Raw genomic sequence first — 13,341 nt, 5'->3', positions numbered from 1 at the left:
TTGCACCGATAGCAGTGTCATGTCAAGATACAGTCCTCAACTATAGATGCCTCTAGGTGGGGAAAGAACTGTTCACATGCAGAGAGGCAGAGAGACCCAGAGTAGAAATGGCCCTGTATCTACCCACCATCCACTCGGTCCATCCATCTGTTTATCCACCCATCTGTGTCCTCTCTCTCGCTCTCTGATCTATCTCATCTTCCTCACCATCTATCTTCTGTCTCCATTCATCCACCCACCTGCCCACCCATCCATTTATCTATATGTACAACCATCTATCCACCCACCCACCATCCATCCACCTGTCCATCTACCCATCCATCCATCCACCTGTCCATCCATCTATCATCCTTCCATCCATCTACTCACCCACCCACCCACCATCCTTCCATCCATCCATTATCCACCCAGCCCTCCATCCCTTCATGTACAATACTGTCCATCCATTCATCCATCCTGGAGCTCACAAAGCTCTATGAATACTTCAGCCTACTGGTTTATTTTCCTTTTGAAGCTTCTCCAACAGCCCCCTCCTACACTTCTCCCATTTTGGGGAATTCAGAGTGCCCAGAACACCATAGAATGACTCCTTTATGTAATCATTATGCTATGTTTCTCCTGAGTACTTATGGCACTTTACAGTTTACAAAGCCTGAGGCTGCACTGCAACTTTGTAGCTACATGGCTCAAGCAGGCCAGGAGTTGGCACACGTGGGCTCATGAAGGCAGGGTATCTCCTCACAGCTCTAGACAGACAGGATTTAAAATGAATGGATATATTGGACAGATGGATAGGTAGATAGATGGTAGATAGGTAGGTAGATAGACAGCTTTAATGAATGGGTGAATGGGTATATAGATGGAAGGAAGGATGGATAGATGAAGGATGGATGGGTGGTTGGGTGTATGAATGGATGAATGATGACTGCATAAATGGATGGATGGGTGGATAGACCGGAAGATGGATTATAGGATAGGATCAATGGATGGATGAATAAGTGGGTGGGTGGTTGGATGAAAGATGGATGGGTGGACAGGTGGATGATTGGGTGGATAGATGGATGGATGTGTGAATGGATAAATGGATGGATGAGTGGGTGGGGGGATTAATGGATAGATGGATGGATGAGTGGGAAGGTAGATGGATGGATGGACAGACGGATAGATGGGTAGATAGGTTAATGGATAGATGGATGAATAGGTGAGTGGGAAGGTGGATGGATAGATAGATGGATGAATGGATGGGAGGACGGATGGATAGACTGACATTGGTGGATCAACGGATGGATGGACAGATGGGTGGATGGACGGACAGATGGATGGACAGATGGGTGGATGGATGGACAGATGGACGGATGGACAGACAGATGGATGGACAGATGGGTGGATGGATGGATGGATGGACAGATGGATAGATGGGCAGATAGGTTAATGGACAGATGCATGAATAGGTGAGTAGGAAGGTGGATGGATAGATGGATGAATGTATGGATGGACTGACATTGGTGGATCGACACATGGATGGATGGGTGGATGGACAGACAGATGGGTGGATGGACGGACGGATGGACAGATGGATTTTGCAGAGCATACAATGGGGCAGGACTGATGTGGACAGGCTGCTCCTTCTTCCTGGGATGGGGCTGGCTTGGAGGAGTCATCTGCGGGAGTCGGGAGGTCTGGGCTGGCCGTCCAGCTTGGCCTGCTGGGTCTTCTCCCGAGCTCGTCTGTGTGCCGCCGGCTTCCTGGGCAGCTCTGTGCACCCCACAGTGCGGACACACGGTGGCTCCCTCCCCAAGCTCTGCGAAAACCTCTCTCAAGATGCTGGCGGCAGTTGTCATGGGCAAGCTTTAATGAAGGCACAGTATTCAGAAATAGATGTATTCATTTGGAATTTTAAAAATGTGTCCATGGCAAGTGGAGCAGTCGCTGGGGATGGGGGCAGAGGGGGCAGAGGGGACAGCGGCTCCCTCCCCGCTGTCTCTGCATGGCTTCCGAGCCCGCGGGAACAAGGGGACCCGGCCCAGAAAAGGCAATGGGGAGAAGCGGGAGCGCAGAGAGGCAGCGTCCGGGCTGGGGCGGGGGCCGCTGAGCCCGCAGGGGCTGCCACACCTCGGGGTCTCCCGCTGGCCCCTCCGGTATGGGGCGAGGCCCTGCCTGGGAGCCGCCCCAGCCCCTGCCCCAGGGCAGCCTCGCGGGGAAGCCCCTTACCAGCCCCCCAGCCCTGGGCCCACTTGGGGCGCGGAGCCATGCCCTGGCTGTGTCCCCAGCCTGGGCTCTGACCCAACCACGCCCAGGGTCCGCGTGAGGCCCGGCGCCACGGGTGACCGCGCGTCTCTCCCGCAGCCCTGCCCCGCCGCGGCCATGGACGGGGTGCCCATTGTCTGCGACTACGGCTCTGGCTTCAGCAAAGTGGGCTTCGCAGGGTCCAAGGACCCACTGAACGTGTTCCCCACCATCCTTGGGACGTTCCGGCATGACGTGAGTGAGGGGGCGCCCTCCCCTGGGAAGGGGGGGCCATGCTGGCTATCCCATGCATCTGGTCGGGCCAGGCCCACCCCAGAGCCTCCGCGCACCGGACGGGTTGGGGCGAGGACTGGGCTGTGGATTAGGCTCACCCCCTGACCCCACGGGAAGCCGGGTGGCTGGCTGCGTCCTGTGTGTGATGCTCCCCCATCTTGGGGGAGCAGGCTGGGGCCACACATTACCATTTCCTTGGGGGAACACGGGGAAGGGGCTGCCCGTTTGAAAGTGGGCTCATGGGAGGGGCTGTTCCTGCCATTGTGAGGCCGGAGGGCCCCCCTGTAGACCAGCCGGGGCCGGGAGAGTCGGGGTGGGAGTGGCCGGGAGGAGGCGGCCGCTGCGGGGAGCAAGTGGGGTGTTGGGAGTTTCCGTTGAAATGGAGGCACGGAGCTTCCCAGATCAGGGGCCCCCCCCGCCCCGAGCAGCTGGGATTACAGGGGGGACTCCCTGGTGCCCAGCAAGGGCCTTTGTTTTCCAGCTCTCTATCGCTCCCTAGTGCTGCTGGACGGAAGCATGCGGATTTCTGCTCACTGGGCTCTGCCCCCACCCCATGTTGGGGGTGGTGGTTTATCTGGTACTTGGGATGGTCTTTCTGGCCCAGGACCATGGTGTCACAAAGAGCCCCTCTCTGGGAGGCCTCCAGCAACCCTCACGGACTCCTTCAGAGTCTGGAGCGGACTCTGGCGTTGGCAGGCCATCTGGTGTTTTCCTGCTTCGGAGCCCCGTGGCTTTTGCGCCAGCTCCAGCCTCATCAGCAGGAGCCCGAGATGCCCCCTTCCCCCTGCCTTGGGCACCCACGGTGCCCTCTACACCCTCCCTGCGCTTGGCTCCTTGCGTTTCTCTCTTTGTTCTTCTTACTCTCAAAGCTGTCACCAGTTCTACTTCTAGTCCCTCTGAAGCACAGCCACATTGTCCTGCAGGGCTGGTGTGTGGGGAATTGGAAGGGAAAGGCCCCCGCTAGCTGTGAGGCCATTGTTCCTCATCCTCGGGGGGGGGGCGTCCAGGGGGCCCTGCCTCCCGCACTGGGGCTCAGGCACCCACGCCGGCCTGGAGACTCTGCCCCAGAGGGGCAGGCAACTCTACTCCAATTCTTTCACCTTTAATCCTGACCTTCATCTTGGGAGATCCATTCACACCTAGGCCAGTTGATAGGAAGAGCTAATCTGCATGGCTTGTCTTGCTCAAAACCAGGAGCAGCCCCTTCCCCAGCCAGGCGCAGAAGCAAGCCAGAGACCCGCCCACCCCACGCCTTCCCACAGAATCGCCCCTCTACGCGGCCTCCTTTCCCATCCACAGAGCGGGAAAGAGACATTTTAGCCTGCCGGCTATGCACTAAACGCTTTTTTTTTTTTTTTTTTTTGCTTTTTCTCTTTCTTTTGTCGGCTGTAGGGCTCGAACACAGGGCCCGGGCGCTGTCCCTGAGCTCTTTTGCTCAAGGCTGGCGCTCCACCACTCGGAGCCACAGTGTCACTTGAGGTTTTTGAGAGGTTAATTGGAGATGAGAGTCCACCTGCAGGGACTTTTCTGCTGGGGCTGGCTTTGCACTGAGATCCTCGGATCCAGCCTCCTGCGTGGCTAGGATGCCAGGCCTGAGCCACTGGCACCCGTTGGAACCATGTTCAGGTTGCAGAGGGGCCAGCCGCCCATAGCTGCCTGGCATTCTGTCACAGGAAAGTGAAGGGCAGGCAGGGCAGCCCCAGTGGCCTCTGAAGGCCACACACCGCAGCCTGTGTTTTTCAGAAAGTCCTGGTGGGGTTGGAGAAGAAGGATTCATTTATTGGTCAAGAGGTCTATCAGAATATGGAGAGACTCAGGCTGCACTACCCTGTCGTCCGGGGAGCCGTCCACAACTGGGATGACCTGGAGAAGGTGGGGGGGGGTCATACCTGGGGAAGGTGGGGGGGGCAGGGGTGACCTGGGGAAGGTGGGGGGGCAGGGGTGACCTGGGGAAGGTGGAGGGGCAGGGGTGACCTGGGGAAGGTGGGGGGGCAGGGGTGACCTGGGGAAGGTGGGGGGGCAGGGGTAACCTGGGGAAGGTGGGGGGGCAGGGATGACCTGGGGAAGGTGGGGGGGCAGGGGTGACCTGGAGAAGGTGGGGGGGCAGGGGTGACCTGGGGAAGGTGGGGGGGCAGGGATGACCTGGGGAAGGTGGGGGGGCAGGGGTGACCTGGGGAAGGTGGGGGGGCAGGGGTGACCTGGGGAAGGTGGGGGGGCAGGGGTGACCTGGAGAAGGTGGGGGGGCAGGGGTGACCTGGGGAAGGTGGGGGGGCAGGGGTGACCTGGGGAAGGTGGGCCACGGCTCCCGCAGGGCACCCAGCCCCCACCACCTCACGCCGAGGATGGGGGCCACCAGAACCCCGCACTCTGTTGCCTCTCTTAGCTCCCAGTCCCTCCAGATGGCACCCTGGGTGGTCTCACCCACCAGACCCAGAGCGCGAGCCCTTCTTCTGCATCTCACAGTGTTCCCTAGGGAAATTTCTGACCCTTGCTGGTTGAATCATTGTCTATAGAATCATAGGATTTACACTGCCTGTTTTAGGTAGACAGACAGACAGATAGACAGATAGATAGCTTAGATGACAAAAAAGGTAGATACACATAAACAATATGTGATAGAGATGATGAAAATATAGGTGACAGATGCAGTAGATGATAGGTAATAGATACAGAGAGATGATATATGGTAGATATGTAGCTAGATACAGAGATGACACATAGATGTAGGTAGACAATAGACATGCAGATACAGAGATGACAGACACATGGGTGGATGGATGGGTAAATGGGTGGTTAGATGGATGAGTGGATGGATGGGTGGGTAGATGGATGGATAGTGGATAAATGGATGGAGATGGGTGGTTAAATGGATGAGTGGGTGGATGGAAGGATGGATGATAGATGAGTGGATGGATGAATGGTAGTGGGTGGTTAGATGGATGAGTAGACGGATGGATGGCTGGTTAGATGGATGAGTGGATGGATAGTAATGGTGTAAGGGGTGGTTAGATGGATGAGCGGATGGATGGATGGGTGGGTGGTTAGATGGATGAGTGGATGGGTGGATGGATGGGTGGGTGGGTGGATGGGTGGGCAGGTAAAGGACGGGTGGGTGGGTGGGCGGATGGGTGGGTGGACGGATGGGTGGGTGGACGGATGGGTGGGTGGATGGGCAGATGGATGGGTGGATGGGTGGGCAGATGAAGGATGGGTGGGTGGGCGGATGGGTGGGTGGATGGGTGTGTGGGCAGGTGGAGGACGGGTGGGTGGGTGGATGGGCAGATGGATGGGTGGGGGGATGGATGGACAAGGGCACCTGGCTGTGGAGCCGGCTCCTCTCCCCTCTCACTGGTGGCCACCCTGCCCTCTCTCTTCCAGATCTGGCATTACTCCTTCTACCGCGTGCTCCACAGCAACCCCAAGCTCCAGCCTCTGATGCTGACAGAGCCACCTTTAAACCCTGTATCAGTCAAAGCCACGACATCTCAGGTAACAGGGCTGGGGGAGGGCGAGGGGCCGAGTGTCCTGTTGGCGCGTCCCTGGGGACTCTGACTGACGTTGGGGCCCTGGTGGCTCCCACAGGCCCTGCTGGCCAGGGAGGGGAGGGTCATGGATCGCATGGGTCCATGGGTGGCCGAGAAGAGGGTGGAGCCGGTCACAGGCCTGGGCCGCGGTGTCTAGCGCCCACCCGTCTCCTTGGTCCTTGGAGGGGCGGCTATGGGGGCTTCAGCTGCCCACGGTTTCCCCACAATGCTCAGCGTCTCCCAGTGTGGACGAGGACCTCTCAGCGGGGCACAGGGCTCATCCGTCCATCTGGCCCAGCCTGCCCGGGGCCCGGTGGCGACTCCTGCCATGAGCCTCTAGAGATGCCCGGGCAGGCCCTGAAACCGCCTCTCTGTCCAGCCAGAGGCCCGAAGGCCTCGATGGCGGAGGCCGGAGGCCGGGGGTGAAGGCTGCAAGACGCCCGCCCGCAGCGCCCTCGCGCCGACCACCTGCGCTCCCCAGCCGGGCTCGAGTGTCCCCAGTGCACGCCCACGCAGGGCAGCACAGGCCCAGACGGGCGGCAGCACTCCAGCCGCGGGTGCCTCGGTCCACCCGGGGGGGGGGGAGGGCCGTGGGCCTGCCTCCCGCCCCTTCCCCCCAGCGGGGCGGCGCTCCGCGGCTGCACACTAAGGCCAGTCTTGGGGAGGCAGGCAGCGGGCGTGCGAGCCTGTGAGCTGGTTGTCCACACGGGGAGTGCTAGCGCGGGATCTGGGGGCAGAGTCTGGCCGGGGTCCGAGGCCCGAGGCCCTGGCCTGGGGGGGGGGGGCGCGTGAGGGCCGTGGCCACGGCCGGGCGCCCGTGGGGAGCCTGGGCAGCGGGCAGAGCCCCCACCCGCTCTGGGCCGGCCGGGCTGCCAGCCGTCCATGTTTCTCCTAGATCCTGTTCGAAACCTTCAGGGTGCCTGCCCTGCACCTGGCCAATCAGGGAGTTCTGTCCATGTACTCCTCGGGCCAGACCTCCGGTGAGCGGCCCGACCCGGGGGGCCACGCCACCCGGCGCCTCCCTCCACCTCCCCACAGCCCTGTCCCCCCCCCACGCATCCCCACTCCTTCCTCCCTCCCTCCCAGCTGAGCAGACGCCCCCAGAGCTGAGCACGGTGCTGACCCCTCCTCCTCCTCCATCCCCTCCCCCTCCACCACCTCCTCCTCCTCCTCCCCCTTGCCTTCCCCTCCTCCTCCTCCTTCTCCTCCTCCATCTCCTCCTCTTCTATCTCTTCTTCCTTCTCCTCCCCCCTTCTCCCCCTTCTCCCCTCCTCCTCCTCCTCCTGTTCCCCTCCCTCGTTCTCCTTTTTTGTGCCAGTACTGGGACTTGGTCTCAGGGCTTGGGCACCGGGCACTGTCCCTTTGCTTTTTCACTCAAGGCAGATGCTCTACCACTTGAGATAAGAATCTCATAATTTTCGCCCAGACTACTTTCAAACCGTGAGCCTCATGCCAGGCTCGTGAAGATCTGGGATCACAGGCATGATCCACCGGTGCCCAGCCGAGCGCTCATCTTTACTGGCTTTGCTTAGGCGTGGTTGCCAGAGTAAAACACCCAAGCCTAAGATGGGTGAGAACGTTGAAAGGAGTGACATGTATTCATAAATGGCGTTGAAAGGCAACTCCTTTGTCCTTACTACTTATAGACGAACACACACACTCGCACACACACGCACACTCGCACACACACGCACGCACGCACGTCAGGGCTGTGTGGCCGACTCTTTCTGACCCTGAATGCACTACAAACTCACCAGAACCAGTGTCCCATTCTGCACCCCTCCTCTGTCCCCGGAGAACCATCAGCCGGTGCGGATACGTGTGTTCGCATCTTTAGAATTTTGTATAAATGGAACCGAGATGTAAGGACTCTTTTTGTGCCTGTTTTCAATCTGCACAATGGTTGGCAGACATGTCCGACGAATGGTATTTGCCTCCATAGTTCATTCTCGCTTATAGCTGAGTAGGCTCCATGTGTGAGCGCCCGGCACTTTGTCTATTTATCCACTGATGAATGGATATTTGGGTCTTTTCCAGTTTGGGCTGTTATGAATAGCCCTGCCAGGGCCATTTGTGTGCAAGTCTTCTTGTGGATGGAAGCTCTCTTCAGGGTAAAGAGCTGGATGGGAAATGGCTGGTCTCTCTCTCTCTCTCTCTCTCTCTCTCTCTCTCTCTCTCTCTCTCTCACACACACACACACACACACACACTGTGCTGGGGTTTGAACTCAGGATTTCTGCTGGCTGGGCAGGTGCTCTTCTACCTGGCTTAGTAGGATCGACAGGCATCCGTCCCAAAGTGCTCGGCGTTGTGCCCTGCCCCGGGAGGAGGAGGCTGACCCTTGACCCTCCCCGCTCCTTTCCCTCCCACAGACGTCCTGACCCCTGACGAGGAACGCGTGCACCTTGCGTCGTGACGCCGGCATGTTCTCTGATCTAGGAACGACCATTGAATCTGGAGAGGGAATGACCTACTTTGTGCCTGTCATTGATGGCTGTCCTTTGCATCACTCCACCACCAAGCTGGACGTCGCTGGCCAGGACCTGACCTTCTACCTCATGCGGCTGCTGGACAGAGGGAACTTACTCCTGGGCACAGGTAGGGAGCCGCTGCTCTCCGCGAACCTCTAGGCAGTGCTGGCGCTGAGTTTGCCCGTGGGTGCTTCCGCCTGCGCCTCGGTTGGTAAAGCCGAGGACCGGTCACGGAGATTTTGAGGATGGTGAGGGCGGTGGTCCTGCAGCGGACGGGAGGAAGGGCCCAAGAAGACAAAGACTCCGCCCAACTCCAGCCGCTTGGTAAAGGACAGAGGAGAGGGGACTCTGATGGCACCCCAAAGCCCAGGGCAGGTGGAAAGGGAGAGGCTGGGTGCCGGCCGGGGCGGGTGGGCGTGGCCAACCCCGAGCATCCGGGGCTGCAGGGGGAGAGGCTCGGTGCAGGCCAGCAGGCCGGGGCGGGTGGGAGTGGCCAATGCCGAGCATCCGGGGCTGGCAGAGCACTGGACAGAGATGGACCTGCGCCGTGCGGCCTGGCGGAAGTCAGCCTCCCACTGCGTGCGCACAAGCCCTGCCCTTCTCCATCCCGGCCCCGCCCCGGCTGCCCTGGAGTGGATGGCCGGCTTGACCCCGCCCCTGCCCCGCCCTGGCCGCACTGGAGTGGACGGCCGGCTTGGCCCCGCCCTGGTCCTGCCCCGGCCCCGCCCCAGTCGCCCTGGAGTGGACGGCCGGCTTGGCCCCGCCCTGGTCCCGCCCCAGTCGCCCTGGAGTGGACGGCCGGCTTGGCCCCGCCCCGGCCCCACCCCGCCCAGGCCGCCCTGGAGTGGACGGCCGGCTTGGCCCCGCCCCGGCCCCACCCCGCCCCGCCTGCCCTGGAGTGGATGGCCGGCTTGGCCCCGCCCCGCCTGCCCTGGAGTGGACGGCCGGCTTGGCCCCGCCCCGGCCCCACCCCGCCCCGCCTGCCCTGGAGTGGATGGCCGGCTTGGCCCCGCCCCGGCCCCACCCCCGCCCCGGCCGCCCTGGAGTGGACGACCCACTTGGCCCTCACGCCCCGCCCCCCCCGGCCCCGCAGCTGACCGCGAGTGCGTCCGGGACATGAAGGAGAAGTGCTGCTACGTGGCGGAGGACTTGGACAAGGAGAAGGAGGACACCCTGGCGTCTCGGGACCAGCAGGCCTTCCAGCTGCCCGACGGCCGGGAGGTCAGCCTGGCCCGCGAGGCCTTCCTGTGCCCCGAGGCCCTTTTCCAGACCAGCCTGCTAGGTGAGCCTCCGCCTTCAGGAAGCAGGCGCTGGCGGGGGCCCGAGAGGGGAGGTGCCCGTCGGCCTCCACTTCAGCGCGCTCAGGGAGCAGGGAGGCAGGAGACAGGCAGGAGGGTCGTGCCCCGGAGGCTGGCGGGGACTACGTGAGGAGACCCCATCTCCAGAGCCCGGCACGGCCCTTCCTGCGCCGGCTGCCAGCGCGACCCGCGGCGCCCGGGCTGCAGGGGGCTCCCCGGGTGAGGGGTCGCAGCCGCCTGGGCGCCAGGGGCAGCCCCTGGGGGCGAGCTGCGCATGCTCAGAACGCAGCGCTCAGCCCCTGGGAAGGTGGGATCTGCTTTTCCCGTAATGAGCCCGGGCCACAGACTTGCCTCCTTCCCGCAAATGCCAAGGCTTCTCTTTACCGTCCCACTTAAACTTTGTTTTCCGGGCATCATTTGCTGCGTGTGTATGCGTGTGTGTGCATGTGTGTGTATGCGTGTGTGTGCATGTGTGTGTGCGTGTGTGTGCGTGTGTGTGCGTGTTGGTCCTGGGGCTTGAACTCAGGCCTGGGCACTGTCCCCGAGCTTTTCCACTCAAGGCTGGTGCTCAACCACTTCAACCACAGTTCCACTTCCAGCTTTTTGGTGGCTAATTGAAGATAAGAGTCTGGTAGACTTTCCTGCCGGGGCTGGCTTTAGACTGCAACCTTCAGATCCCGGCCTCCCCAGTAGCTGGGATTGCAGGCGTGACCCTCCCGAGGAGCTGCTGGGATTGCGGGCGTGAGCACCAGAACCCAGCGGTTATTATGTACTCTCTCGGGGTATGCAGATTTTTCACAAAGTTAAAGGGAGACAATCGGCAAATCACACAAATTTTGTTTTTGAAACGATGTATTTTAACTTATGTACTTACCATGCTTGGCCTAATTTACATGTAATAAATCTTTGCATAGAGTGGGCATATTGTATTTGTAACCCCGTTTACTCAACAAAATAATTTGAAATATAAAAACTGTGACATCCGAGCTGAAGGGCTGCGGCTCGCGCCTGTCATCCCGGCTCCTCAGGAGGCCGAGGCCTGAGGATGGCGGTTCAGAGCCAGCCCGGGCAGGAACGTGTGTGAGACGCTCATCTCCAACGAGCCAGCAGAAAGCCAGAAGTGGAGCTGCGGCTCCGCGGAGGAGCACAGATCTTCAGTGAGAATCAAAGAGCTTCGGGCAGTATCCAGGCCCTGAGTTCAAGCCCCAGGACTGGCACAGGCCATCACGATACTCAAAGCAGAAAACACCATAGGTTTGGGAGGAGCTTTAAAAGTCAGCTGTGTGTAGAGGCGCTGAATGAGCGTTGAGTTGACTAAGTCCTCAGCGGCTCACGCCTGCCATCCCAGCTTCTTGGGAGCCTGACCGGGGAGGATCGCGGTTCAAGGCCAGCCCTGTCAGGACAGCGTGTGACAGTTCTGTCTCCGCAGAGGGGAGCTGGCATGGCGGCACATGCCCGCCCGCCCAGCGACGATGGGAGGCCGAAATGCGCCAGGCGGGGGGGGTCTTGGCTCGCAGCCCCTGGGGTGGGAGGTGAGTGCTAAGAATCACCTGCGGCCCACGCCCCTAACCCTGCCCTCTGCTCCAGGCTGCCATCCCCGAGGGGGGCGGGCAGCCACGGCGCCCAGGCGGGCGAGTCCACGAGCACGGACTCGGCCTTGATGGGTGGAGTCCTGCCGTGGCACCGGGCCGGCCACGGGCTGTGACCCTGAGGCCCGGCAGAGGGCGCTGCCGGTCGCCACGACTGGCACCCGGGCGGCCTGCGCGGGAGTTTCTGCGGCCTAGTGCCCCCGCCCGAGGGAGGAGTCCAGGCCCGGGGCCTCCGGGGCCAGTGCCCTCCTCCCTCCTCCTCCTCCTCCTCCCCCTCCTCCTCCCCCCTCCAACCAGCGCTCCCTCCCCCTCACCCCCGCACAGGTAGAAACAGCCAGGGAATCCACATGTTCACCATCCGCTCCATCACCTCCTGTGACAGAAACTTCTGGAACGCCCTCCTGGGCCACATTGTGCTATCTGGAGGCACCAGCTGCCTCCCTGGCCTGAAACAAAGGTTGCAGAACGAAGTCGTCCGGCTGGCCTGCAGTTACTTCACCGTGAAGGTGCGCCCGGTGCCCCTCCGCCGCCCCTCCGCCCCTCCGCAGCCCCTCCGCAGCCCCTCCGCCCCCTCCGCAGCCCCTCCGCCCCTCCGCAGAACCCTCCGCCCCTCCGCAGCCCTGCAGCCCCTCTGCAGCCCCTCCGCAGCCCCGCAGCCCCTCTGCAGCCCCTCCGAGGGCTCCGCTAGAGCGCCGTGGGCTGGGGGCGTCCACGCACACGCTTGCACGGAGACGAACGCCTGCCATCCAGCACTTCAGGAAGCACAGCCCCTTCCCCCTCCCCGCTCCCTGGGGGCCTGCCCTCCCCAACTCCCTGGGGACCTGCCCTCCCCGCTCCCTGGGGACCTGCCCTCCCCGCTCCCTGGGGACCTGCCCTCCCCGCTCCCTGGGGACCTGCCCTCCCCGCTCCCTGGGGACCTGCCCTCCCCGCTCCCTGGGCTTCGCTGTGCAGGGCTCTGGGCCGGACCCGATGGTGGGCCCAGGCTCTCCCTCCCCGCGCCCGGTTGTGTGCTCTGCGGCCCGGTGGGGGAGGGTGGGGGGGGAGGAAGGGGGGCTGGGCGTGCCACTGGGGCGTGCGCTTGAGTGGCCCCGGGACAGGCCGCGGTTCAGGAGGAGGCAGAGAGCAAGCTGGGCCTTCGGCTCTGTCTGCAGAAGCGGGGTCCCCGGGGTCCCCGGTGCTGGCGGCGCCTGGCCGGCTCACCGTGCCTGTCCGTACGCAGCGCACAGGCCAGGGTGGCCTTGAGTGCTGGCCTCGAGCGCTCCACGGGGGGGCGGTGGGGGGAGGGCGGCCACCTCCTCACCCCTGCCCGGGGCCTCCCTGGAGACCACGCGCCGTGGCAGAGGTGGGCGCTGCTGCCACTCACAGCAGAGCCCAGATGTTGGTTTCTCCCCCCCCACCCCGCCCCCTCTCCTGCCCTCCCGGACGTCCCTCCCTTCCCCCTCCCCTCCCCCCCACCTCCCCGGCACCTCCTTGCCCCTGGACCCCTCCCCCTTCTCCTCTCACCCTCCCCTCCCTCCTCCCCCTCCTCCTCTACACTCTCCCTCCTCCCCTCCCCCTCCTCCGATCACCCCACTTTCCTCCCTCCCTTCTCCTCCCCTCCCTCCTCCCTGCACCCCTCCTCTTTGCCTCTCCGTCCTCCCCACACCCCTCTTCCTCCCCTCACCCCTTCTCCTCTCCCTCACTACTCCTCCCCTTCCCCCCCTCCCCCCCACAGGTGGCCATCTCCCCCTACGCCAAGACCGGTGCCTGGACGGGCGGCTCCATCCTGTGCTCGCTCTCCACGTTCAAGGACATGTGGGTGACCAGGAGTGAGTATGAGGAAATGGGCGCCTCCATCGTCAGCAGGAGGAGCTTCTGAGCCGGGCTCCGGGGCCGTCGCCCGCGCCCCGGCACCGCACACAGCCCGGCGCGGCCCGCTGGCCCAGCTCCATCGCGGGCA

The 13,341-nt window shown here is 62.3% G+C and overlaps 1 protein-coding gene across 2 annotated transcripts; it reads left to right on the top strand.

Annotated features, from left to right (window-relative positions):
- The first annotated feature begins 2,339 nt into the window (after nucleotides 1-2,339).
- LOC125362271 (actin, aortic smooth muscle) lies at nucleotides 2,340-13,341 on the top strand. Of its 2 annotated transcripts, XM_048361045.1 has the most exons (8): nucleotides 2,340-2,481; nucleotides 4,264-4,392; nucleotides 5,899-6,009; nucleotides 6,940-7,024; nucleotides 8,484-8,642; nucleotides 9,609-9,797; nucleotides 11,727-11,908; nucleotides 13,117-13,341. In XM_048361045.1, the coding sequence occupies exons 1-8, from the start codon at nucleotides 2,365-2,367 to the stop codon at nucleotides 13,258-13,260; spliced, it is 1,116 nt and encodes a 371-aa protein (XP_048217002.1). In that variant the 5' UTR covers nucleotides 2,340-2,364; the 3' UTR covers nucleotides 13,261-13,341. The 2 variants fall into 2 exon arrangements, with proteins under 2 accessions (XP_048217002.1, XP_048217001.1); XM_048361044.1 differs by lacking the exon at nucleotides 4,264-4,392.

The sequence above is a fragment of the Perognathus longimembris genome, chromosome 13 (assembly GCF_023159225.1).
Source record: "Perognathus longimembris pacificus isolate PPM17 chromosome 13, ASM2315922v1, whole genome shotgun sequence".
NCBI classification, from domain to species: Eukaryota; Metazoa; Chordata; class Mammalia; order Rodentia; family Heteromyidae; genus Perognathus; species Perognathus longimembris.
This window is presented reverse-complemented; position numbering and strand designations above follow the sequence as displayed.

Coding starts and splice junctions, on each gene's coding strand:
- LOC125362271 (XM_048361045.1), top strand. CDS start 2,365: ATGGACGGGGTGCCCATTGTCTGCGACTACGGCTCTGGCTTCAGCAAA. Junction 2,482..4,263: donor TTGGGACGTTCCGGCATGAC/GTGAGTGAGGGG, acceptor TGTGTTTTTCAG/AAAGTCCTGGTGGGGTTGGA. Junction 4,393..5,898: donor ACTGGGATGACCTGGAGAAG/GTGGGGGGGGGT, acceptor TCTCTCTTCCAG/ATCTGGCATTACTCCTTCTA.